The sequence below is a fragment of the Anser anser genome (assembly GCF_964211835.1).
Source record: "Anser anser genome assembly, chromosome: 7".
Lineage (NCBI taxonomy): Eukaryota > Metazoa > Chordata > Aves > Anseriformes > Anatidae > Anser > Anser anser.
In genome coordinates, this window is record NC_139727.1 from 26,404,367 (window position 1) to 26,430,839 (window position 26,473).

At 37.9% G+C, this 26,473-nt stretch overlaps 1 protein-coding gene and 1 long non-coding RNA gene across 5 annotated transcripts in view; both read right to left on the minus strand.

Annotated features, from left to right (window-relative positions):
• The window catches only part of ADGRA1 (adhesion G protein-coupled receptor A1), a 277,570-nt gene extending 271,163 nt beyond the window's left edge, over positions 1 to 6,407 (minus strand). For 2 of the 4 annotated variants that reach the window (XM_083843222.1, XM_083843218.1), the window contains exon 1: positions 6,059 to 6,406. In XM_083843222.1, coding sequence (XP_083699348.1) covers positions 6,059 to 6,288 — 230 coding nt within the window. In that variant the 5' untranslated portion in view covers positions 6,289 to 6,406. Of the gene's footprint in view, positions 1 to 5,625; positions 5,821 to 6,058 lie in introns of all 4 variants that reach the window. The other 2 variants (XM_083843225.1, XM_083843221.1) reach the window with 2 other exon arrangements.
• An 8,414-nt stretch (positions 6,408 to 14,821) lies between these two features.
• LOC310902166 lies at positions 14,822 to 26,136 on the minus strand. Its single transcript, XR_014586532.1, has 2 exons — positions 26,071 to 26,136; positions 14,822 to 17,055 (listed from the first exon to the last, which is right to left on the minus strand). It is a non-coding gene; the product is annotated as an uncharacterized lncRNA (long non-coding RNA).
• Positions 26,137 to 26,473: the final 337 nt, after the last annotated feature.

A 26,473-nucleotide genomic window follows, 5' to 3' on the forward strand; every position in this document is an offset into this window, starting at 1 on the left:
AATGTATTTTGAGAAAATATTTCAATATGTCTTCTTTAAAATAAAAATAATAACAAAAATTTCTACATTCTCAAATTTAAAGAACAGTCCATTTTAAGAGCTGACCGTACCTTGGTCTCAAAGGGCAGCAGCTTGCAAAGCTTTGTATAGTGGGAAATTCCACATACATACATCACCTTCTCCCTGGCCACTGCAACAGATGATAATACCTATGGTTCAGAAGCAAATTTCTGTTGCACATATATCTTCTAATCATTAAAACTAAATAGTTTTTTCATGACTATCAGGGTTACCTAAAAGAAAAAAAAAAAAAAAAAAGAAAGAAAAAAAAAGAGAGAGAGAGAGAGGGAAAGAAAAAAGAAAGGCAGTGACACATACTAAAGCTCTTCCTGCTTATGGCAAACAAGCTCAGTAGGTAACCAACTGACAAATTATATGATATCATAAAACCCCAACTTCATTTAGGACTTCTTCATAGGTATCAGATATACATATATGATAAAATTCATTTCCACGTGTATTACTATCTTCCTGTTTATCTCATTGGTTTACTTTTATCTCTGGAATTAAACTAAGTGTAAGATACTGCAAATTTCCCAGTATGCAGGAATGACTTGGTTTCTACTGAATTAAGGAAACATTTCATACGGTGAAACAACTTTACCTGTTTCCAAAAATTCTCACCTCACTCTCTTCCACAAACTGCTTTCATGCTTTCATCAGAGAAAGTTACCTTGAGAACTTAAAAACACCAGGATACATGGCTTTTTTTTTTATTTATGACATTTGCAGATTAATAAATAGGGAAAGAAACTTTAGCATGATTAATATAACTTTAAAAACTTAACGTAATAACTGTTAAACAAGTTTTTATGGTATTTTGGAGATTATTTGTAAAGTTCTATTAAAAGAACCTTTTCATGCTCCTCTCATGTTAAAATTTTCATTAATGCCAATAGATCAGTTTCATCAACAGAAAAATCATAATTTGGAAGTGGTCAGAGTACAGCATGGTATTGACACATGGACAAGAGAATTCAGGTGTAGCCACCCTCTCATCAGAAATAACATGAAGAAAAATATTTTCAGTTATGGTGTTTTCTGGCCACCCTAGCCAAATACCTTGAAATATCAAGGGAATTCAGACTTCTGTCTAAAAACTTTTCTGTACTGTTTTTCTCTTCTCTTTGTTTTGCCTTCCCCAACCATTTCTCTCAGCTCTTCCAAGTCTTCTGTGTCAATTTGCTTTATGACAGGGATGTGTTTCACAAACTGCTTTTTTTTTTTTTTTTAAGAGCTTTTGGAGAAAGCATGTATAAATATGTATACATACATCAATAATGGAGCAGGAAACCTGGTTTTTATTTTTTTTTTCCTGCCACTTTGAGTGAACACAGGAAGCTAACTAAGGTGAAAATGTCTGTGAAAATCTTTACAATGAGAAATAGCCTACAGTCTTTAAGAACCCGATTACTTAGAAATCAGGAACACTACGTGAAACCTCATACTAATAAGGAAAAAAAAAAAAAAAAGGAAGAAAGTGAGATTTAAGATGTGGAGATAAAGCTACTGAATAATATTTTTTTGTTCATCTTTCCCTCAATTCTTGCTCTGTTTGTTTTGGCTAGCTCATTGCCTAAACATTTTGGGACATCAAAAAAAAAAAAAAAGGCATATTTTTTACAGTGAAATGCGTATAAAATATAAATACAAAAATATAAAATTATAGGCTTATAAATCATATTGATATATGCTAAACTGAAGTAATATAGAAGTGTAAAAGGCAAGACTGGACATGAAAAATATACAGTAATATAATAAGTTAGAATAAATGCCAGTAGATATGACATAAATGAATGTGACATAAAAGTAATTTGGGGGCAGAGGAAAGCAGGGAGAATGCTGCTTTCAGAAGACTGGGTAATATTTGTGAAGGGCTTTCAAGATGAAAACCTCTATGTACATTTTATGGCTATGGATTTTCACTGGAGTCATGTAGCCTCAGTCTGAAATTGATAATCTGAGGACTTGGAGACAACCTCTGATTCACAATCAAAATAAGTGCATAGATATAAAAGTGGGAAGATTCATATATGATGAGTTGCTATGACCATACACTGCCTTAAGTGTTCTTTGTTTCTACAATGACGTTTAAAACAACTTACCCAGATGCATGTGTAGGCAAAATTTGTAAAAATAACACCCTTCAGTATATGTTAACCTTCCTTTTGAATTAAGAGGGAGGACAAAAAAATAATGCTGCTATTATAATCTGACAACATTTATACCTCCAAACTATATTCTGTCCAGAGATGTAATGAACTGTGAATTTCTAAGAACTGGAATGATAAACGTCTTGACACCACTTAAGAGGGGGAAAAAAAAGTACAGATAGTAATCAACTTACAGACATACTGTCCAGTTTATGTGGAATAATTCAGAACAAAACCTAACTACTAATTCCTGAAATTTCAAATTGTAGGACTTCTGCTTTGTAAAAAGTGGCTACTACATTTTTACTGTCTTATTCTGCATAACCCAAATTTCAGTAAGTTAGTCAAAAGTTTAACAACTAAAATTTCCATTAGTGCAGAAGAGAAAAAACTTGCAAGTTATTTTTTTCTCTAGTGTTACACTTTAACAATCCAATCACACAATTTAAATAATAATAATAATAATAATAATAATAATTTGTAAAGTATTGATTCAATATAAGAATTCCCATGTATTCAGCCATAAAGTTTAGACTGAGAAAGCTGTATTATCATGAAGGGGTGTGATTCTTCCTTGTCACGTCTACATGTCCATGCTTACTGAGAGTGATGTGGGGAGTGCTGCTCGCATAATTTCATGATTCAATAGCAGTATCCTCCATGGGAAAAAAAAAAAAAAACAACCTCTCTTCCTCCTCCCCCACTCTGATACACAAGGCACAGAAATTTATGTTGCAAATCAATAAAGGCTAGAATCACTTTTAACAAAATACACGCAAATACTTTGTGGAGCTACAGTTGTTTTTTCTTTTGATCCAGATCAAGCACTTGAATCCCATCTCCAAAGAAGTAAAATACTAAATAAACACAGTAAAACAGTAACTCCAAAGCAAGGTTCTTCGTGTTGTTGTGTTGTGTTTTTTTTTTTTCTTTTAATATAAAATAAAGGGGAGGGAATAGTTCATATATCAGCTTATATTTTGATTTTATTTCTAGTGTCATGCATAGTATTGGGAGCATTAGGACAGTACTCAATGGCTGCAGTGTTCATCTGATTTCAAAGAAACTATGTATACTTTCCCACGACATACACTGGAAATAATTGGTCCAAACCTGTCAAGAATAAGCATTTCTTCAGTGACTTCACACTAGCTTATGGTAAGTCAAACCATTGCCTACCAAATTGCAGAAGTACTTTCAGTAGCAATACTTTTAGTGCATACATGCCATAGAGCCTGAATCGTCAACCTCAGCCAAGGTCCACGGTCAGTTAATTGGAAAAAAAAAATCATTAAACTAACAAATCATAACTTCTTAAAATTTGCTGGTAAGCAACATTACCTAGCAAGTAAACGAAAAGTTACAGACCTACAACTTCATCTCTTAATGGCTTAAGAGATGCAGAGGTACCTACCCCCTCTGTCATCTTTGCAGAGCAATTAGGTTGGGCTTCAATCTTTTCTTCCTAAAGGAAATAGCACTTGAGAAGTGGCATCCCTACACAAGAAATATGATGATTTAATCTGCCAAAAAAATCCCCAAAACTGTTCATTACATTGTTCCATTTAATTGTGACTGCATCTGAACATGCGTTCCTTTATTCACCTCTATATTTCTTGTTTTTTAAAGCAATCCAAAAGGTTATGCTCCGTATGTTAAAACTCTCTTTCTCTCTGTGGGCCCATAAAACTGAATGAAAACAGGCAGTGTCTACTGCAATATTCACTTTTGTCTAATTCTTCACGCAGCTACAAAAACAAATGTACGAGCACTAGTGTTTGAGCTTTTTATCATTATTTTCTGCAGCTGGCCAAATCTCACAAGTGTAATTTAATTCATCAAAAACAGTTTCTCCTGGAAAATCTTTGACATATTCAATCAACTTGTCATCTGTATGTTCCAACTACTGAAAGTTATTACATCCCTAACTCAGATTTTAACTTTTTTCCTTTTTACCTTCAAGGCTTAGCAATAAATTTACTTTATGGGAAGAAAGAAAAGAAAAAAAAACAGTGAAGACAGTAAGAGAAAATGGATCAGTTTAGGTGATACATGGTACTGTATTTGTCCGAGTCAAATACAAAAAAAAAAAAAAATGGTATGTATGTTTTATACCACCTAAGTACAGCTAATCAGCTATCAGGTCAGTGGCTTTTTGTAAGTTTAAAATAAACATAGTATCTTTCTAATGTGTATGAACAAGTGTCACTTGAAACTTGCATATTCAGGTATCAGGTTTGGTTTTGGTGCCCTAAAGCACAGATATAAGTGGGCAAATCCTCCTTCCTAACACTCAAAACATACCACCTCTCTCATTCACCTTTTCTCACTTCTTCACTTCTGTTTCCAGATCAATTTCTTTTCAATATAGTAAATACATACTTCTGTTGATCTTACGGTCAGCAGGATTCGTCTACTGGTACTTACCTAGTCAAAGGAAAAGTTTCTTAAAAAAAAATCCGAATAAAACTCTGTAAAGCAATGTTTAAGAACAATAGCCTTTGAAGATATGCTGAGTTTAAGAGTTTCTACAGAACTTTAACAAATGGAAAAAAAATAGTTTGTGTCTGTCCAAGATGTTGACATCTTATACTCTTTTGGGAGGCAAAAACTATATAGCCAGTTATATGAACTACAAAAGTACCAGTGAATTTACCACCTAGGTTAAAAGTTATACTGATGTAGTAAAATCATTCTAAAACAGTCTATTAAAATTTAGCAGGAAGTGTAGTTATTATATCTTGTATATTAATGAGCAAGACTTTCCCAGATGAATAATCAGCATACAGCTAATCAGCATCAAGTCACTCAACTGTTAGAGCTGAAATTGAACTGAAGCATACGCAGCACATCTGTACATTTACAAGCATGAGCTCCCCAGATGTTATAAATTACTATCTTTACCAGTTGTCTTCTAAAAGTATTGACTTAAAGAAAATGCAGTGAACAGTAGAGATGTTCACAGCAGGAACTGTCAACAGAACTAAATTCAACAGTAAAAGATCTGTTGGATATGTGCATGATCTAAAGGGTAAATGTCACAGAGCTATTACTGCTTGGGTCCATTATAGGGACATTACTTTCACCTATAATTGGTGATACAAGTTCTACTAGTTGACTAACAATACATAGCATTTATTCAAGTTTAGCTATGTGCAACAGGCAACAAAACATCTTAACCTATTTCCAAGACACTTGGAGAAAAAAAAGAAAAAAAAAAAGGAAAGAGAGGTCAAACACCAAAGCGCTAGTCATTTTTAGCAGACAACTCTGAACAGTATTGGAGATTCAGTCGTTTCAAATGGTTGGACGCAAACTTGTATTAAAAAAGGAGACGTCAAATTCCAAACTTTATTTAGAGGAGAGAAGGGGAATACTAGTTAGTGACACACAACTCCAGCAGGCAGTTTACCATTATCGCTATCATTCATTCATTGCCCGGACAGCTTGCGCCCATCCCGTAGCCGGCAGAAAGGTGCACCAGCGAGCTCCATCGGTTCTGCTAGCACTGAAATTTTCCAAACCACCACACAGAGCAGCATGCAATTTACATCAGGGTAAGCCCAGCTTCCCCAGCTCGACCAAAACGCCAGCAAGAGTTTCCAAACTGAGAAAAAAAAAAAAAAAAAAAAAAAAAAAAGAGCTCACATACTTTTTTTTAAAAGCCGGCCCAGGGTTACATTATAATCCACCGGGAGCGGTTCGCCCGGCTCCTGCGGCAGCGCTCGGGCACGGCCGCGCCGCGGGGTCCCCCCCGGTCCCCAGGGATGCGCGCCGGCCCCCCCAAAGCCCCGCACCCCTTCCTCCGGGGCGCTCCCGCGGGGGGTACCGGGCACCGTACTCACAGGGACACGGTGCGGTTGGGCAGCACGGCGGGCTGCAAAGTTTCCACCAAGTCGCCTCCGCTGCAGACCACTTTGATGCGGAGCGCCGGGCGGCCGGGCCCCTTGGCTCTCTCGGCGGCGCAGAGGCAGCGGTCCACGATGAGATCGGGGCAGTTCCTGCTGCCCCCGCAGAGCCCCCCCAGCGCGGCGGCCAGCAGGCAGAGGCAGAGGCGGCGGCAGAGCCCCCGCATGCTGAGCCAGCGAGCGAGCCGCCGGCAGCCGCGCCGCGCATGGCACGCTCCCCTCCGCGCCGCTCCGCGCTCCAGCCGCGCTCCCCTCCACGCCTCCTGCGCCCACCCCGCCCCGCCCCGCCGCGCCCCTCCGCTCCGAGGGACCCCCCCTTCCTCCTCCTCCGAGGAGCCGCCGCTCCTTTCCTGCCGCAGCCCGTGCAGCCGCGGCGCTGGGCGGACACCGCGGACCCCCCCCCCCCCCGGCGGCCGGAGCCGCCCCCGCGCCCCGCTACCTGCGCCCCGCAGCGGGTGCCCGGCAAGAACCCCGAGGAAAGGGGCAGATGCTCCGGGTGCGGGCTACACCCAGGGCAGGCACCAACTGGGAAGTCGGGAGGTGAAGAAATTACGGGGGGGTTGGGATGCCGGTGTTGGAAATACTCGGTTTTGCCTGCCCGGCCCTTTAGCATCGTGTGCGCAAAGCGGGGCTCGCACCTATGTTGGTGGGAAAGGAATGTCAGGCTGTGGACAAAGGTCAGCGTAGACCAAGAGGCAGCACAGGGCTCCAGCCACCTCTGTCGGGGTGGCTCCGCGAAGTTATCCCAGGTCAAACATCTCGGAAAACACTGCGGGCACCACCTGCAGCAGCGGTGTGATCAGTGGTCAAGGGCTGCTCCGCCATCCAGGTCAACGAGCAGCTTGATTTTCAGCTTGGAGTTGTGGGTTTATAGTACTCCGTGGCTTTGGAGCTTCTCAATGGTATTTTACATAATATCAACAGTAATTCTTAGTGTGGATGTTTACTATCAACTGGTAGCTACCCTGTTTTTTGGTTGTTTGCTTCTGAAAGTGAACAAAAAAAACAATTTGTAGCAAGGACTTCCATTTTTAATGGGCTTTTACAGAAGGAGCGTGTTCCCTGCCTTGTCTTGCTCAAGAGGGACTCACAACGCACATTTTCATTGCAGGATCTAGGCCAAAGTTACTTATAGTCCACCATGGCTGTAAAGCTGTTTTAAGAAGTTAATAGTTTTTAAAATAATATTATATTATCGTCCCTAAGGGGAGATTTGTTTTGCCCATTTACAATGCCTCTTATTGCTGTGTTTTAATACCTAATTGGAGCCTTTAGGCACTAAGTTTATTAATAAGTGATAGAAGGATTAGTGCTCTTGTGAAATTCCAGGAACTTTCTCAGGAACAATCTTCTTTTCTGTACAGCTGTTGATTTAAAGAATCATTAATATTACAACCTCTGCTCTTTTATTTTTAAAAGCAAAGTTGTGTAAGACTTACTGACAGACTGCAAAATGGATGGTGTTACATGAGACCACTCAGCATTGTAACGGTTACATGCTGTTCTTCCTTATGATAAAGAAAACCTATATAGCATTTCAATTTGCAAATACTTTTCTCAACTTTGAAATATTCTCTCACCTATTCTCTCCACTTGTGAAAGTACAAGTGGAGAATACCTATTTATGAAATACCTATTTATGAAATTCATAGCATGAATTTCATTCGGTGTTAACCTTATTGGGGAGTGGAATTTTGCAGTCAAACTCAGTCCTAAACACGTGCTAGCAGAGTTTTAACATCTTTTCTAGATCACTGATCCTGAAAGTTCTTAAAGAATATTGTTTTATTAAAGAACAAGAAGAGTTACACTCACATGGAAGCCATCTATCAAATCATACAGCAAAAATGGAAAAGGAGCTATTATTCCCAACGTTAGAGATGAAAATTAAGGGAGAATTTCCTCTCCACTTCCCCATTCATCTCACATTTCTTTTTTTTCTTGCTTTGCTACGAATAAAGAAACAGCCATCTACCCCTTCCTTCATTGTCGTCTTTGAATATGGAAAAGTAGCTTTTGTATGATTTACAAGCACAGATAATATTCCTGCCCTGAGACCTCACAGTTTAAACAGAGGTCTGGTTGAAAAAAGAGTCCTGGGTACCTGAAGAGCTCACTACTGCTTCAGCTGGCACCAGCCAGCACAGCAGAACTTTCAGTGTTGGTAGCAGTGAGCCAGTCTGCCAGACTTTGGAAGATGAAATTTCAGCTCTCTCATGATATGCAAACAACTGAATTTTCAATTTCTTGGAAAAGTAGTATAATCCTAAGTTCCCTTGTTAGCGGGGAAGAAAAAGGGCTGTGGCACGGCAGTTTTAAAAGCAGCCAACATTGCTCTGTTTGGGTTCCAAAACTGCAAGTTTTAGACAAATAGAATATGCCTACAACTTGGATGTCTGTGGGGGCTCACAGAGTAGATAGCATACAAAAGGGCATGAGCTCAAGATGGATTTTGGTATGTGCAAAATCAGAATTCTGAGTTTATAATGTATATTAAAGTCAAAGACACTTGGAGAATTCAGATGTCTGTGCAGTTAAATAGGAACTGAGTGAGGATACTGTAAATTGCAGTTCCCTTTGGGCCTTTCAATTTCTCTGAAATATTTTTAGATCTATCCCAAGATTATCACACATGGGTACAACCAGAATGTGATATGTGCTGGTCTTCTTCTGCTCACACAACCAACCAAGAAAATTTGTGAAATGGTTAAGGAGTAGAAGAAGGCCAAGTCCTGCTCAGATAACTTCCTGGAAGACAAAAGCATGACTGGATATTTGCTTGGAGCATGACATTTTCTAATTTTAATACTTTTTTTAAAGTTAAATTCTTGCTTTTGTTGTTTGATTCAATAATGGAAGTGAAGGATAAATTTTCTTAGACCAGGGAAGAAAGAAATTTTTTTTTTGATTTTTTTTTGTGCATCAAAAGTCTTGAGGAGTTTTAGTAGATGTGTTATTGTGTGCATATCCCACATCCTTGCAGCAGTACTAGAGAAAGGAATTTTATCCCATGGCTGAATGTGTAAATGTTGAAAGGAATGTAAATAAATTTAGGAAGATAATCCTAAAATGGTATTAGCCTGAATGAAGATAAATGATATAAAAAGGAATCAGAGGTTAGAGATACAGGAGATGCATTGAACTTCAGGTTTACATTACATTTAGATCATGTTCTCAAGCACAAAGCAGCAGCAGCACCTGCTTAGCATCACAGGACATTACACAGCAATTAAGTAACAAGAATGTGTTATACAATAATAGGAAATATGGGGAAGCAGAATGTAAATAAGTCAATTTGAATTTTGTCAGGATTTCAAAATAGTATGTTAGTATTGGAAGAGAGCCATGGAAACTTTAATAGCTACAAACCATCAGGGCTTTTGTTTTTTCTTATCCAGAAGTTGGCACGCTATCAGCCCTTTAATTCCTTGAATATTGACCCTTTATTGACAGCAGTGAAACAAGGACTCACTCACCCCATTTCCTCCTGCGCCCACCATTAATCCAGGAACAACTATCTCATGCTACGCCACATCTGCATGCCACCATGTTATGTCTGTAAGCCTTTACAATGAAATTATTTAAAAAAAACAACACTGGAAGAGATTTGGCCTAGAAAAAGGATAGGTAAAGTAACTGGGAGAAAAATGATCCAGAGCATGTTTCCACTGGGACACTTGGAATTCTGTGAAAAGATATTATTTGAAAGGTGATAGAGGGGAAAAAAGCCTACTGAATAAGAGCACACAGTATAGCATTCACATTGAAAGAACCCAATGATTTTTTTTGCTTCACACATGGTGAATTAAAATGTCAGTGTTAGAGGTGGGATCGTCTTTTTCCATGAGGTTCTCTCATAGGGCATTGACAGTCTCAAAACAAAGATAATAAAACAATACAAGCAAAGTTGTCCAGAATTGTTGCCAATCGTTAGAATTAATTGGATAAAACTGAGTGCGGAAACAGACTCTTGGTCCTGAACCTATTTAACAGATTGAGTAATCTTTTAAGGAAATGCGGAAACTGAGTCATTCAGAGCTGCAGTAATCAGAGCAGTGAATAATGTGCCATAGGGAACAATGCTCTATTAGAGAGAATTGACAGAACAGGATTTCCATCTCTGCTATTCTGCATTAGCACAATCAGAAACACCTCTCTATTAATTTTACGTGACGACATGATAGTATAAGAAACCCTCAAGTATAATTGCATTGTTTTCCCTCCACTCATATTTTGTATCATATTAGTTATAAATACAGTATCATATCTGGAAGCAAAATGTTTTCCAAAACTTCAGTCCTTGCAGGGTGGCAGCTTTCAGAAAAAAAAACGTATTAAAATTTTCATTGAAATAAGTAGTCTAGAAACCTCCTGCAAAAAAAATAATAATGAATATATATGTTTTTTATGAAGTAGAGTAGAGCCCAATGAACAATTCTGTTAGAAAGTGAGAATGTATCTGTGTGGTTATGCACAAATAATGATGAACTACCAGTGGAGAGTGGAATAACTATCACACAACTATCAACAGTGAAATAAATAACTATTTGGAGGAAAATAAAACCTCCACCCTACAGCGTAAGCTGTTTCTCAAAGCTGAGACAAGATTTTTGCAAGGAGTACTCCAGAATTATTGCAAAACAATATATATATAAAAAGTAAAAATAGGAATCATATCTGCAATGGGAATTTATGTCAGTGTAAATTTCTGGTGATCACCCAATGCATCTCCAACCGTTACCAAGTCCCTCAGCCACCACAGAGAATAGACTGAAACTGTTCCAAAATGACACTAAAGGCACATGTTTTTGAGCATTCTACCCTCCATCTCTTAATGCCACTTTATTTGCACAATAGCAGAAGAATAACTTGTGCGCAGTCAGCCAGAGGAGAATAAGGATTTTAACTTTGTACCTTCAGAGGCTTTGCATGGGGTTAGGCTCCTGACACAGAGCAGCGCTGCCACAGGCCCACGCATCAGGTCCAGCAGAATACAAGGTTTGGGGAGAGCCATCCTCCTTCTCTCACACGCAGTTTTAAGATGCGCTGTCCGGGTGTATTTTTGGATGTCGATATACACATGCCAGTGGTTTGCAGGGTTGTTCGTTCCTAAACACACAGGAGAATTCTGGCTGACTTACCAGCAGGCCTTGTATCAGAAGAAAAGGGAGAGAAAAATCGCAGGGGAAAAAAAAATAATTAAAAAAAAAACAGGTAAGACTGAAAACTCAGTCTTTTCCAGGTAGACATCTATCTCAAGTTTTATTTTTCTGTCACGCAGAAAAATAAAATTTCTCTGATTTCTCAGAGAAATTTCACAGATTTCTCTGTCATCTCCCTGCATACAGAAAGTCAAATGAGCCCTTTCTACACCTTCCTGAGTTGCAAAGATCTAATACCTTCCCTTGTCCTCCTAGAGATAACCACTCAGGTGCTCCCTTCATTACAGAAGAGACACAAAATGGTAAATGAACATTCTGAGGTCAGGAAGATAACAAAAATCATATACATAAATAACTAAAGAAATGCCTATCTGTGTAGTCTCATTAATGGACTTTAAATACACTTTATAGTATTTGATAATAGAGTTTGGGTTTAATGCACAGAGGCAGAGAATGCCAGAGTGATTTATATCAGAGGGAGCTCTGGACATCATCTGGGTCAAGTCCCCAGGCAAAAGAGCGCCAGCTTCAAAAGTACGTTTGGATGCTCAGGGCTTGTCCAGTGACACTGTGAATCGCTCCACAGAAGGGGATTTCACAGCCTCTGGGCCCCACTCCAGTATCTGGCTACCCATGCTACAAATATTTTCTTTTCTTTAGCTCTTAAAATAATTTCCCTTGCTGCAGATTTTATCAATTGCCTCTTTTCCTTTTGCTGTGCATGTCTGGAAAAAAAAGGTTTATATGCCATGCTCTCTTTAATTACCCATCAGACAATTGAAGACAGCAACAAGAGCCTCCTGCTCTCTCCCACTCCCTGTGGACATCATGTGCCACAGCCCCCAGCAATCTCACTGACCCTCAGATGAATTAAAGTGTGTTTTGTATGACTGTACCATCTTGTAACAATGTGTCAGGGGTGCAAAATAAAAGCAGTTATTACTCTTATTTCCCTTCCTAGTCAACTTAATGGCAAGGCTATTCAGAACATTTCTGAGTTACTTGCCATCATGCATCCAGGGAAGTGAAATTATATTATTAGTATAACCTTTATTTATTTCACTGTGTGGTGTTTTATTTGCTTATAACGGAAAAGGGGCATGCATAGGAAAATAATAATTTATAAACTGAGATGCAATGGTTAAAATAAGAATTTCATTATGCAATAACTGCTTAAGATAGATAGTCAAATGTTCTGTTGCCTGTTACATTTTGTCCTTGTTACTCAGTTGTATGGTATCCTATCTGAATGCCAACAGTAGTTTTGAAGAGATTTTCCACTGTTTCTAACAACTTATTTGTTTCTAAATGGCCAAAAATTTGAAGATATAGGGAAAAATGACAGATTAAAAGAGAATTCTTTTATACATGAACAGTTTTAAGAAATAAGCTATACCATGTCCTGAAGCAATTTTGTAGAGTTTAAAGAGATTCATATTTTGTGGCCAAATTAGAAAGTCCATTGATAGAAACCCTAACATGAAAAGCCAACAAATCCAATTACCACAAACAGCTGCAGAAGATTGTACTAATATCAATAATCCCTCAGTCTAACTAAAGTTTAACACTTCCATCTTTTCTCTAAATTCCTTTTGTCAAAATAAATTTATGTCCCTCTTGCTTTACAAGCAGAAAGCCACATCTATTATTTTCTGTCTGCATATTCCCGTTTTCATATTATTTCTCACTTCAAGCCACTTGAAATTGTGTCAGTCACTATGACATACCATCTTATTTGAGTCCCTTTGGAGAGCTTGCATTTTCCTCAAAACAGTTCTCTTCCTCAGTGCAAAGGTGGTTTTGAAACTTACCTTCTCTTATATCAGCTGGATGCCATCTTCCCACCATTTGAAATATCTTTTAGGTTTGTCAGTAATTCTCGAGTTTGCTTTTATACTTTGTTTTTTCTTGGAGAACTGGAGTGTTGCCTTGCTCTCCTCCTGCAAAAACACCAGGAATAAACCATCACCTCCACAGTAGTTCACTCCTCTGTTTAAGAGATATTATGTTCTTTTATATCATTCATCTTGGTTCTTTTAGAAAGGAAAACCTTTGGCATTAAATCAAAGTACTGTGTAACTACAGTATTATGTACAGAAACAACAGCAAATGTCTGCAAGGGAAAAAAACACTTAAGTACCATTACAGGCATGGAAAATAAAAAGCATATGTATTTACAAATCTAAATGGTTGTTAAGCATAGCATAGATGATTTGCAAAATATTACCACTTTTAAAGGATCCCGCCTATGTATGAATCTCATTATCACAAGATATCAGGACTAGATGCTGAGAATGTAGCTGTTGCATTGCAATTCTGAAAATCTAATATCCAAAAAGCCCACTGCGAAAACAATTTTAAACTGTTTAATCATCTGTGGATAAAAAAAACACCATAAGTATACTATGGAATAGGAAAAATATTCAGGAAAATATAATAACTGGCAAAGATCACTGAAATTATTTTTTGTGAAAGTCTGTGTCATACAGATATTAACTACTATCAGACACTGAACCTATTACAAAAAAACCTGGTGAGGGCTGGTTTTTAAATGAAGACTTCCAACTCCCGAGAATAACTAAACTCCTTATTTTCTTGTAAAATGTACTGTTTCCCCACTCTGTTTCCTAATGTGCTCTCTTAATATGCAAGTGCATTGGGAATAATGAATCACACTCCAGAATGGTAGCAATTGGTATGCATACAGTGTTAACTGAGTCAGGAAACATTCTTTACCAGATGGATATGGATTTTTGTGAATGCATAATGGCCTTTAAGAAGCTTAATAGAAAAGTATGAAACCTTTTACAAACAGCATTCCAAAGCAAGATTGCCAAAAGCAAGTGCACATAAATAGCTTAGATAATTGGAGCTGTATCCCCGCACCCATCCATAGCAATGGAGAGAGGGGTTGCTGACCATGCTTTACATTAACTTTCTCTTCTAGGTTGCTGGTAGTCTTTAACTTGCCCTCCTCTCAAACATCAGAAGGTTAGTTACTGTCCTCTCTGCCAGACCTTTAGCACTGGTTAGTAGCTTTGTGCTTTCCACAGATGAGCAGGCTTCATAGATGCTGCACTTGTCACAGAAGCAGCTGCAGGCTGGTACAAAGATCTGAGCCCTGTCGTGCCATGCATGCCTTCTCCACAGGCAGTGATCCCTGTCCCCAGACTGTTAAAGAGAAGAGGAGATGAAATCCATCAGGACAGTGGTAGTGCAATGGAAAGGACACAGGCACCTCAGTTTTACGTTCTTCACTGGGCCAAGGGACACAACTGCTTTCTGGCGCTACTGAAAACTGTAATGGAAGTTTTGATGAGTCTTGTGGAAAGAGCTGTCTACATAAATACTATTTGTTATCTGTTTTCCTTATCTACATTTTCAAAAACATGTGTATGGCATATGTTTCTCATCGTTGACTATGACCTTTGTTTATTTATAGTTTTAAAAACTCTGACTACTGCCAGACACTATTAAAAATAAACATTTTTTATTGTTTTCATGTTTTATCCTCTCCTCCCCTTTCCACCCAAGCCTGACAGGATGAAACATTGTTTTTGCTTGGGATATAGCTACTTCTGCTGCAAGAAGAAAGAGGAATATGAAGGAAGTTGTATGCGTATTATCAGAATAGTTTTATATCCAACAGTCTGGAAACAAAGCAACTACCAGCCCCCTTTAATATAGGTCTCCCCATTCCCAGGGTCTATCTGCAGCTGAGAGGGCAGAAACACACACTGTTCCTCTGCCTTTAAGCCCAGCCAAAGTGAGCTCTTTTTTTTTCCCCAGCAGCACAACCTTAACACAAGAGGCAGTCTTCATTTCCTATATAAACAAACCGTTCAGTATAAGGTGGGTTTTGGTTTCCTCAGGCAGAGAAAAAGCCTTCTGCATCCAAAATGAGTTGCTTTAACTACTAGTATAAATGCTGAAAATGTCACAACTCTGTCGTATCCCTTTCCATCTCTATTTATCAGTTTGGATTTTTGTATTTGTAGATATACACCTTTTCTTTTTCCTCCATAAGCTTCTGATACCAAAACTAGACAAAATGGGTACAAAACACCAAAGAAAAGCTAAAACATCTTTTTTCTAGTCTTTCTGATCAGCTGGATTTTGTGGTTCATCAGTCAGATCAGTCTTTTCAAGAAAATTGATTCTGGGGTACACAGCCATTCTCAGGGAGCTAGGATGCCTCACAGGTGTTACAGATTTTACTGTATGAAGTTAGCAACCCTAACAGCATTGTAGAGCTTAAACCTTTTAGACAATATGCTGGTGAACAGGATAGAAATACATTAAAGGTACTCTTAAACCTCCTGATAATCTGCTGTTGATTAAAATTCTTGGGGCACCTACTGGAAAAATATAGAAAAAATAGAAAAAAATCAAAAAGTAGAAGAGCCACTAAGCTAAATCAGTTTCCCAATGTGAATGGGGGTGGATGATACCACATGTCTCAGTTCTGCATTCTTCCAATTTTCTTCTGTTTGCCTTAAAACTCTTTAGGGAAAACCATTCTTAGAATGTGTTTTTACAATGCCTGACACAAGGGACACCAAATAAAGCTGGTGCCTTTCAGTAGCAGCTTTTTTTTTTTCCCCAAAGCTATGTAGGAGCAGAATCACTTTACATGCTCTGAAGCTGAAAATAAAGGTCCACAACTCCCTCTTTTTTTTTTTGTTGGGGGGGGGGGGGGGGGGGCGGGTAAGATGACAACAACGCGACACAACAAAGGATGCAGGAGATGCTTATTCTTCATACTGGTGATGGTTTGAGGGTTCCCAGCTCTTCCTTCTCCTCCCTTGTAACTTCATGGCAAGGCAAAATCTCCCTGGTGAAAGTCCAAAGCGAAGGAAAAACTGATGCCTGACTGGGATATTTAGGGAAAGCCTGTCAGATGGTGGAGCATTACAGATCTGATGGAAAAAGGATGATCACAGGAATGAGGCTGTTTCACTCTGGAACGATTACTCCCTTTTTGTCACAGACAGGGAGAATATTCTGAGTCTTTCATAAAAATTAAGAGCAAGTGAGTGAATGCATCTGCCTGGGACAATGAGGTTGTCCAAATAAGGGGGCAATGGAAGTTTTTGCATTCCTCCTGATATTTCTGGGCAGCAGGTTGAAAATAGAGGGGGTGAATAGTTAAGGATGGCTGTTTTGTTTGAATGATTACTAGCCCATCTGTGAACACAAATTTCTTCTGAATATATTAATTTCCTTGGTCCTTTTTTCTTCCCTATGAACATGTCTATCACTTTGTAAAAGACATTGCAAATGGAATTTCTGAACTCATCTCTACTTTTGTAGCTACAGCTTGACCAGGGAAGATAAGCAAAATCAACCTTTACTACAGGTAGGAAAGTCAAAGTCCAAGGCCTAAATTAGTGATCTTTTATTTAGAGATCTCTTCCTCAATCTTATCCCAGTAGGTGACCACACTCTGCAGCGTTGATGGACCTTGATCAGCCTTGTCTATGCTGACTGGGAAGGTAACATCACTCTTCAACAGGAAGAATGCTGGAAAATTTTACTGCAGAAATTTCCAGCCTGTGGCACCCTCTAGTACCATTGTGCTTGGGAACTGCTACTCTGTTGAGGTAATACACAAGCTCTGAATTTCCAGAGACGCTGCAAAAATCAGACACCTCCATCTGCTGATGCTGCCGTTCATGCTTCCTGTCTCACAAGCCCCAAGTGGATGTTCTGGATCATGTACAGCTTGTGAACCATGGCCAGCAGCATGGCTGAACACAGCCTCCAGCTTCCCTGTTTGCAGAGGAGTAAAAACTTGCTTTCATATCATGACCCCACCAATATTTCAAATCAACTCATAATCCTAATTCATAATCCAGAATTACTGCTGGGTATTTAGATCGCCCAGACAAATAAAATATTGCTAAATTGTGGTATAATTTAAATTAGTGACAGTATTTCCACTGAACTCAGCATAGCCAGGCTTTCACCCACTAAATCTTGCTCAAATAGCATAACATTTATTAGTAATCAGGGATTCCACTGGTGCTGACAGCCTGATCTCCTGCATAAGAAAAACAATAGGAGTTTCCTGAATTATGTTTTAAGTAGCAATAAAATCCAAATGACTTTGAGAAAAAAATATATATATTCAACTTTGATTTTTACACTTCCAGTAATGGAAAAACCTACTAGTCTCTTAAGTAAATCATTGTAAAAGTTAATTTTCGTTTCTAGAAAATCTTCACATTAAATTTTATTCTACTTTTAATTAATCAGTTGAGAGGTATCCATTGTCAAGACCTTATTTCTTAGGGATTGAAAAAAGTACCTTTAGCCTATGCATAATCGAGTAAATTGAACCTCTTGAGTCTAATATTAAAGTCTGACATCCTCCCCCCATTCTTGTGACTCCTATCTGACCACTCCAACATTTTCCTGTAGGAACTGGGAACCTGGTGTTCAAGCAGTTACACCCGAGCTGATACCACTCCTCCTTGAAACCACATATTTCCGTTCACTTTGGTGCAGACTTGTAGCAAACTGGTCTGAGTAATTAAGCAGATGTTCTAGAAAGAAATTCCATAAAAAACTGAAAGCTTAAACCAAATTTAGACTACGGTAAAGGAACTTCATTGTGCTTTAGTGAACAAGGTAGGCAAATGTTATTTCAGATCATCCTACCCATACAAATAATAGATTATATTAAGATATATGTACTGGAAAATTTTCCAAGTGGAAGAGAAAAAGAAAGAGGACCTAGAATTGTTCAACTATGAAATAAAAGCAAGTTTTCACTTTTTAACCGAAATCTTTATTATATTTCCCTTGCAGGTAGAGTTAGGTAACTGAAGTAAATAATCAGACATCCAGACTCAGTGTATGTGGGTATGCACATGTGTTTCGGGGGGGGGGGGGGGGGGGGGTCTAATATCTGTCTGAGATCCCACAAAATATGATTGGGTAGTATTTCAATTCTATTTTGTTGCAAATGGATCAAATACTTACAAGCATCACCGTCTTCTTGTAAACGACCTAGAAGTCGCACGTACTGATTTTTAGAGGCAGGGTAAAACTTGTCTAATTTTATTTATAGAGGTGGAGAGAGACAAGGATATCCTTTGGACTACCACAGCTCAAAACTCAGAAAGAGCTTCCTGCTTCCAACTGTGTAACAAGGAAACAGGAAAAGCAAAAAAGTATATTTACCAGAAAAATATTCCTCTCATTTGTATATATTATATCAAACCACTATTACTACTGGCCACCAGAAAAAAAAAAAGCTTAACATCTAGTCTTTCTTAACTTCAGGAGACTTATTATCATAGATTTACACTTCTGAAATCAGGGCTAACTGCAGAGTTCCTCTGTGTTCAGAGCGCATTTGTGAGCTAGGAATAGCTATTGACAGAGGAAATAAGCAGGAGGGTCAGGGGACAAGCAAATTAAAAACAAACCCAAAATAACCCAAGGATGTACTGATTTGGTAAACGAACTTGTTTTAAATGATGCTGTTGCAAAGAGGATGTCTATATCAGATCAATAAAGTGTGTATATGTTGAAACTTACAGGGATTCAGAAGGTATTTATTTTCATGTGAAACTCAGAGCTTAAATCTGTGAAGGCAACAAGGAGTATTAATAATGCATTCCCCACCCCCCAAAGTGTGTTAATCCTGATTAATCCCAATTTTAATGATATTTTACAGCCTGAACCTTTTTTTAAGTTGTTACCACAACACAGTAAATCCTTAGCATGGCTGCCAGATTGATTTAATCCTGTATTTCACTTTAAGTAAAATAGTAGTGTTCAATGTTTTCTTCCATTATAGGAAAGAAACCTCCTAGCTATCTTTTGTTAAAAATGCTCAGTTCTATTAAGGCTCATTAGCAGCATCACCCAGTTGCTATTTCTTCAGGCTCTGGAAGTAAGGTTTTCAGAAACCATTTCATGATGTCATTCCAAAAGGTCCACAGTATAAATAACTCTGAGCACAAGTAAATTTAGCCCATACAAGGTAGAAATACAAGGCCTGGTGATGTCTTATGATGAGTTGTGTGAACCTGTGGTGAGTGCCTTTCCAAAAAAAATTATATTTTTTTGTAGGAAGTGCCAGGAAAAAAAAAATCTGCTTAGTTGAGACCTAAACTTGATGCTTCAGAGAAAATTTGAAGAAGACATTATACAGAAGCATGAAAGTCACATGACAGCTTTCTTGTATTTTCAGTTTTAGAGACAAGGACACTGCCACTGCAAAAGCATCAGATAAACTCAATCTCAATTTGAGCCACTGTAGAGAGGGTCAGCTGCAATCTTGTAGCTTTGCTGCAGTGTTCAGTTCCTTTGCCGGGAAGGTGCAACCTTTCATATCTCACAGGGTGTTTGAAGGAATGCTGCTACCATCACTGGTTCATTCAAAGTGTTGCTTCTCCTGGCTTTCAGTAATGTGCTCTAAAATAAGCTAAATGATCCAAGCTGCTTCGAATGAGGGAGGCAAACAATATTTTCTTATCGGTCCATGCTAGATAAAGAACAGATTTGTTTGCCATTTAAAACTATTGGATGCCTATGATAAACTAATGACTGGCTGTGAACACTGATCGTGAAAATGTTCAAACATTGTCGGAGATTGTAAAACTTTTAGATGGCTGTACAGCTGAGCTATGTTAAAATAACTGCTGAACTTAAAATAATGCTTATTAATTATCTCTTCCTTTAATCTCCACTTCCCCCAATCAGTCTAAGTACTTGCATATTATAGAGAATGGTTTAAGCATTAAGAATGTGTTTTGAAGCCAATTTTCTTGACTATTTTTATATTGGAAAAAGGGTAGATTTGTTTTTGAAGGATAAAACTTAAAAGTATTATTTCTCCTCTTGGACAACGAGCATTTCTAGCAATGAAATGGAAGTGTTATCAAAATTCTGTCCCCCAAATTATAACTTGTGTCTGTACAGTTCCATCATTAACAGTTTTAGCCAACCCACTATCCTTTCCACAATATGTTCCGACATTTCATGGTAATGCAGAACATCAATTGAACAAGCTTAAAATCTTTACAAGGGGAGTGTAAAAGTCTGTCACATCTTTCCACAGGACATTTGTGTCACTCAATCATTTCTGAAAGTAAAAAAAAAAAAATCTCGCTCTGTGTTACTTTCCTTTCCCAACCAACCACTTTTTCTTTTCATTTAATCATCAGTGGTGCTTTTGCTGATATACCAAGACCCTGATATGCAATGAATTCTAGAACAGGGAGACTCTTCAAGGAGTGATAAGTTGAAAGGTAGGGTCCTTACTGGCAAAGGCAACGCAGCCCCAGTAGGATTCCTGGTGCTTCAGCAGAGTTGCATTGGCATGCAGACAGTATAACAGCACCATAGAGTTGTCCTCCTGGCTCCTTCTCAGCCTGTTTGCCATCATGAATCAAAACATCCAGCACATCTAAGAATTTTCTCTAAGTCTACAAAAGGAAGCTCAAAAATTAACACAGTTTTGTAGAAGGTCAAGGGTATGTTTCCTCGTGCCACTTCAGAATGGATTAAAGAGCACAGTAAGATTACTGCAGCACTCATCTTGGACATCAGTGAAATAAAATAGGAGGTATACATTTTAAAACTTGCACATATTTCCTGAATGCTCCTGAAGTACAATTATAATAACAAGAATAAACACAGCAAGAATGGTGAATAAGGGTTACTTCTCAATTTTATATCTTCTGTGACCATTTAGAAGAAAACATCCATGGAAAAAAAATAAAAGCTTTTCCCCTTTGTTTTGCATAATATGATGAATTTTTATCTTATCTCATATGATTTGAACAAAATTTGGTTTTGTGTTATTTTAAAATAATGGTCTTGCATAAAAAAATGTATAACAAATACTTGCAAAAAATCATCAATATAATTGAAGCTTTGGTTTTGAGTATGAAAATCCTACAGGGTGGCTGTAGAAGCTGGAGACATCTGATGCTCTTGTTTGTAGCAATTTCTATACAGGGTTGCCTAGGAGTTAACTCTCAGCCTCAGAGTATTTAAAATCTACTCATCAACATTAAGATTCTATCTGTCTGATGTCCCAAGGCAGCCTGGCATTCTGCTGGTTGCCAGAAATTTCTTTGACGGAATAGAGGAAAAAAGCCCATGCAATGACATACAGAGAAGCAAATGGAGATGAGTGCTCACAGAACCCACAATGGGAATTAAAATAAACACTCCGTGTCACTCCATTTACAACAAGGAATAAGTCTAGAAGTGAGCAGGAAGCCCTTTTTGCTCACTTGCTCATTCTCACCAAAATGAATGATTTCTGAACACCTAAATTGGTCTGAAGAAATAAAATATTTATAATACACAAGCTATAATAAAACAGTCTCACTGAAGACTTAAATATCAAAATCACAAATGCAATGGAACTCTGACATGTTTTCTCCCATAGTGACATCCACAGTGACTTCATCAGTACTATGTCTGGTCAGATAAACCAGATTCCTGCTGCCCCTCACTTGTTTAGATGTCTTTCCCCTGTTTTTACTGTACTGGTAAGTACCTTCTTATTAAAGGTACTCCATCACGTCCCCTAGTCACACACAGATCTTAGCAGTAAACTACATTCAGAATAGTTATTTTAGAAGATCTAATTTTTTCTTGTACATAAGTGCGTGTGTGTGTATATATTTAGTAGAGTAACCTGTTACAGAAACACAAATCAAGATTCTGCCAAACAGCTGCAAGATCAAAATCTCACCATTGTAATTTCAGTTCACATTACTCTTCCCTATTATATCTACTAGCATTATGCTTCCTTGAATTTGTGCTGGAGGTCATGAGGAAAAGCTTTGTCGTTCCACCCAAAAGTTGTTTAACTCTTAGCGTAAGATAAATAAATTTTATTCCAAAAGAAGTTTAGGACTGCTGATCAGCTGCAGTTAATGAATATAAAGAATAACGGAGAAACCTGAAATGCTCTGAATAGGATGACTTCTCCAACTTTTTCCCTATTTTCTGTATCACCTACAGAATGCATATGAAGTTGTATCAGACCAGCGTCAATTTTCCAAAGTGGACTATTAACACTAACACATTAACACATCAGATATAATAAACATAGGAACTATAACACTCTGTAAACACCATAGCTTCAAACATGTGATGTTGTGCATTAATTTTTTAGAAATAATTGGCCAATTTAGATGTATGAACTTCCGCATTAACCCTTCTTCAAATAGGTTAAGGTACTTGTTAAAGAAATGTAGGATGAAAGATGGAATTGCTTTACTTTGTTAATTCTTTGCAAAGTAATTCAAGGGGGACACATTCAGATATTTTACAGTTGAATACATTGAGAACCACTGCAGGACTTAAGAGACCTACTCTTTGTTCCTGGCTTACTAGGAAGTCTTGCCACGTAGCCTTCCATATCTGTGATTTAGTTCACCTACAGATGTCTGTTTTTATAAAGTTCTTTGCAATTTACTCACAAAAAAGATATGAAGGAGTTATTATTCATACTACATGCTTAGTGATTTTAAGACTAATCCCTCCTGTTTGTGTGTCAAAGTTCTCCTTGATCTCAGCAGTAGGATCAAGATTTCTGGTAGCAATTTTTGGAAGTTTAGGACTTTTCTGATACTGAGCTATACATTTTCAGGGGGATTGAGGCAGGCCAGATTATTGTATGTCAATAGGTCTTCCTATACAAGTTGTAAGATTGAGGTTAATATATTGGGGGGGGGGGGGGGGGGGGGCGGGGTTGTGCAGGAGGGAGACATGACAAATTTCCACTACTTGTCCTGTAGTGGAAAAAATGTCATTACTTAACTTTGATCCTGTATTTGCATTATATTCTGATGGAAATCCTAGATCATTTGCAAAGGATGTCTTCCTGGGAGCTACCAGTTTCCTTCTGTCATACAGTGGTTAGTCCCTTTTGGCCCTCAGTCACAAAAACTTCAACTTTCCAAGAAATAAAGCAAATTTGTAAATGATTTCAGCTGGTATTAAGTTAAGCAGTAGTAGAATAAAACTTATAGATACAGGTGTAAGATATCTGAAAAATTAATATACTTGGACTAATATTAAGCAAACTTTATTAGAGCTGTGTGTCTGTTCCAATGCACTGTATACATATATCTGGTATTTATCTCTAGCACTACTGATTAGCTGAAGTTGTTAAAGCACTTTGAAATGTCAACAACAGCCAGTTTCATTACTAAAACATAGGTGGGAAATACAGGGTGGGGAAGAGAAACCATTCAAACATTCTGCTACTGCCTGCTACAGATCTCCCTGCTCATGACCCATATATCTTTAAAATGCCTTGTTTAAATATCCTCAAATTTATTTAAAAAAAAAGTTGTCAGCTGGCCACAGACCACACATTCCAGAACTGAAGTAGAAAGGAATGTGAATGGGTGGGTGGGGGAGAGGAAGGAAATCAGATTTAGTATTGAAAACAAGACTAAGCTGAGAAGCAGCTGATGTGAACTCGAGCAGTTGCAGTGTGTGATACCAATATTATTTTTGTTCATAGTACATTTTATTCAGGAAAAAAAAATGGTGAATAGCCATTTACTCTTTTACTTTGAAGGTTTTACTTAATCACTCTAACACCATTTATGAGATACCAAAGACAGCAAGTAAATTCAGATAAGCTGCAGGCCACAAAGTTAGTTAATATTTCTTTATTCAGAATGAGTTAATATCTCAAGAGACACTAATAGATGAATTCATTTAGCTAAAGGCTAAGCAAGTATAGACTCCCAAAGGTAATGAGAATGAGAAATTATGAAATAAACCAGTCAATTTGAAGATGGAGACCAAAAGTTTGTGCTATTGCCAATGTAAAACTATTCCAGAAATTTTTGCATTTGGTATGTCATAGAAGTGAGGATGCCTAACTGAGCTATATTTAATGTTACTTTTTCTTTGGGAGAAGAAAGGGAAGAAGTCAAGAAGACAGATTTTAGTCTTACCAGTATTTAGTCAAGAAATAGTCATTTACTTTCTAGAAAATCTGTAGATTATAGGAACCTAATGCCTCTCTCTTTCTACTAGTGCATCTGAGAGTCCCAATCAGCCCGTTCTCTGTTCCTGGAAGGATCTCAGTTGTAAGACCCCAACTGGTCTGTAGTGGAATCAGAGAAATCCCCAGGGAAAGAGCTAGAAGGTCTGCAAGAAGCAATAGGGGCAAAAAAATGGAGTCTGTCATTTTTATAAAGACTTCAAAGATAAAATTGCTACTCTTTGAAAAGGCTCTGTGTTGGTTCAGCTGGTTCTGGGCCCTCATACAGTAGTAACATACATCACTGTACTGGGAGATTTTACACATTTCATTGCAGGAATGAAAGCAGGACCGAGCAGGTCAGACTTCTTGTGATATAAACATCTGGTTAGATTACTTGAAGAAGGAAAAGATGGAAGATAGAGTCAGATGTCAAAACAACCCACTTTCCCTGAGGGAAAGAAGCTCTTATTGAAGTGAGGAACACCACTGCTGGTCAATTAGGTTGCCAAGTTGGCTCTGCCATGGACATACCTCTCCCTGCTACTCAGCTGGCCATGATCTTCCAAGAAGCCAGCCTTTTGACAGGATGTCAAAGAAAAGCCATAATCTGATTGTCATTGTCACTAGTTTTATTGTCACTGGAGTTTTATTCTAGTAAGTGAAAAATCAGTAAGTGAAAAATAATACAAACCTCTTCTACTGGATAAACTACAGGCCTCTGGAGAGGAGACAGCCATACCAATTTATCTTTGAAACTGTAGTTCTGAGGAAAGGCTGGTTCTAACTACTCTGCATCTGAGTTTTCCATACCAGCCCTTCTCACCACCTTTTCTGTAGGCCTCTCTTCAGAAACCTTTATAATAATGACAGCATTTCTAAAATGCTTCAGAAATGCCACAGTTAACGTAAGGGGCAGTTCTTGTTTGCTTTTCCTGGCCATGTTCCCTCGCTGAGGAAAAAAAAATCATCAACAAGGTTTGAATTTGGAGTGGGTTTACGTGAGCATCACCACATTCATCATCTAAGTTCCAAAACTGTGTTTTTGTCTTTGATGTTTTTGCATCCCCTTTACTCCAAATTTCTAACTCAAATATTTCTGAAAAAGATTTCTAGAGGAGCCCAAACTCTAATTGTGGAAGAAAAAAACAACAACAAAATAAGATACCTCCAAACCCAATAAAGCAGAAGGAGTTACTTTGTTTAACTCTTCATGGATAGTTATAAAATATTTCCTTCACACAGGACATCCCCCTACCCCCAAAATTTCTTTAAAACTTTCTCTCATCAACAAGGAAGCAAATACAGTGTTTAATTTGCCATTATATTAAAACCTATATGCAACTTACATTCTGTGCCAAAAAAGACAGGAATCAAACGTCAGACATTCAAGCCTCAGAGTTTACACTCTCAGACTGTAGGTACAAGAATAAATGACATTTCTACTTCTATGTATTTCTTTTCGAGTTTAGAATAAAAATCTGCATTAAAAACAACAGAAAGTTAATAACATCTAGCTAAAACAGTAGGAAACAAAATGATACTGAGACACTAGAGAAAGTGTTTTACTCGTGAAAACATTTTAGTTTGCCACTATTTCCTGTATGTTAACTGTTCTCCTCAAAGACTATTAAGAAATGTTATTCCATCATCCCCTCATAAAGGTATATTGAAAGATTTTTGAGGAGTTCGTTTTTCACCTACTAATGGAAGTAATAAAAAATAATAATAATTAAAAAAAAAAACCACACAGATAATAGAATGGATAAAACTGGCAATAGCAGAAATACAGGAAGCAAACTCACCACTTCAGTTGTGTAACTCATCATTATGCAGTATACCATCAATGGCCCAAGAGCTTCCTTAACCCTGGTTCTTTCCTAATAAAAGCTCCTTTCCCTGCCCTCCGAATCAGACTTCAGCCTAATGCACCTGAGATTAATTTCCTAAAATGATGAATTCCTTTCAGCTGTCCGGTATGGCACAGGACATGTCCTGCATACTACTGTAGCAGGCTCATGCAATAATGTAGGAATGAGGTTAAATCAAGCTATCATGGTTAACAGCAGAGAATTATTGGGTTTGCAGAATATATGGAGATAATTATTTAAAACCTTATTTTTATTACAAGGGTGCAGTATTATGGTTGTGTGATAACTTATGATCATGTGTGGTTTTGTACTTTTTAATAGGAGCCTTATGCATGTG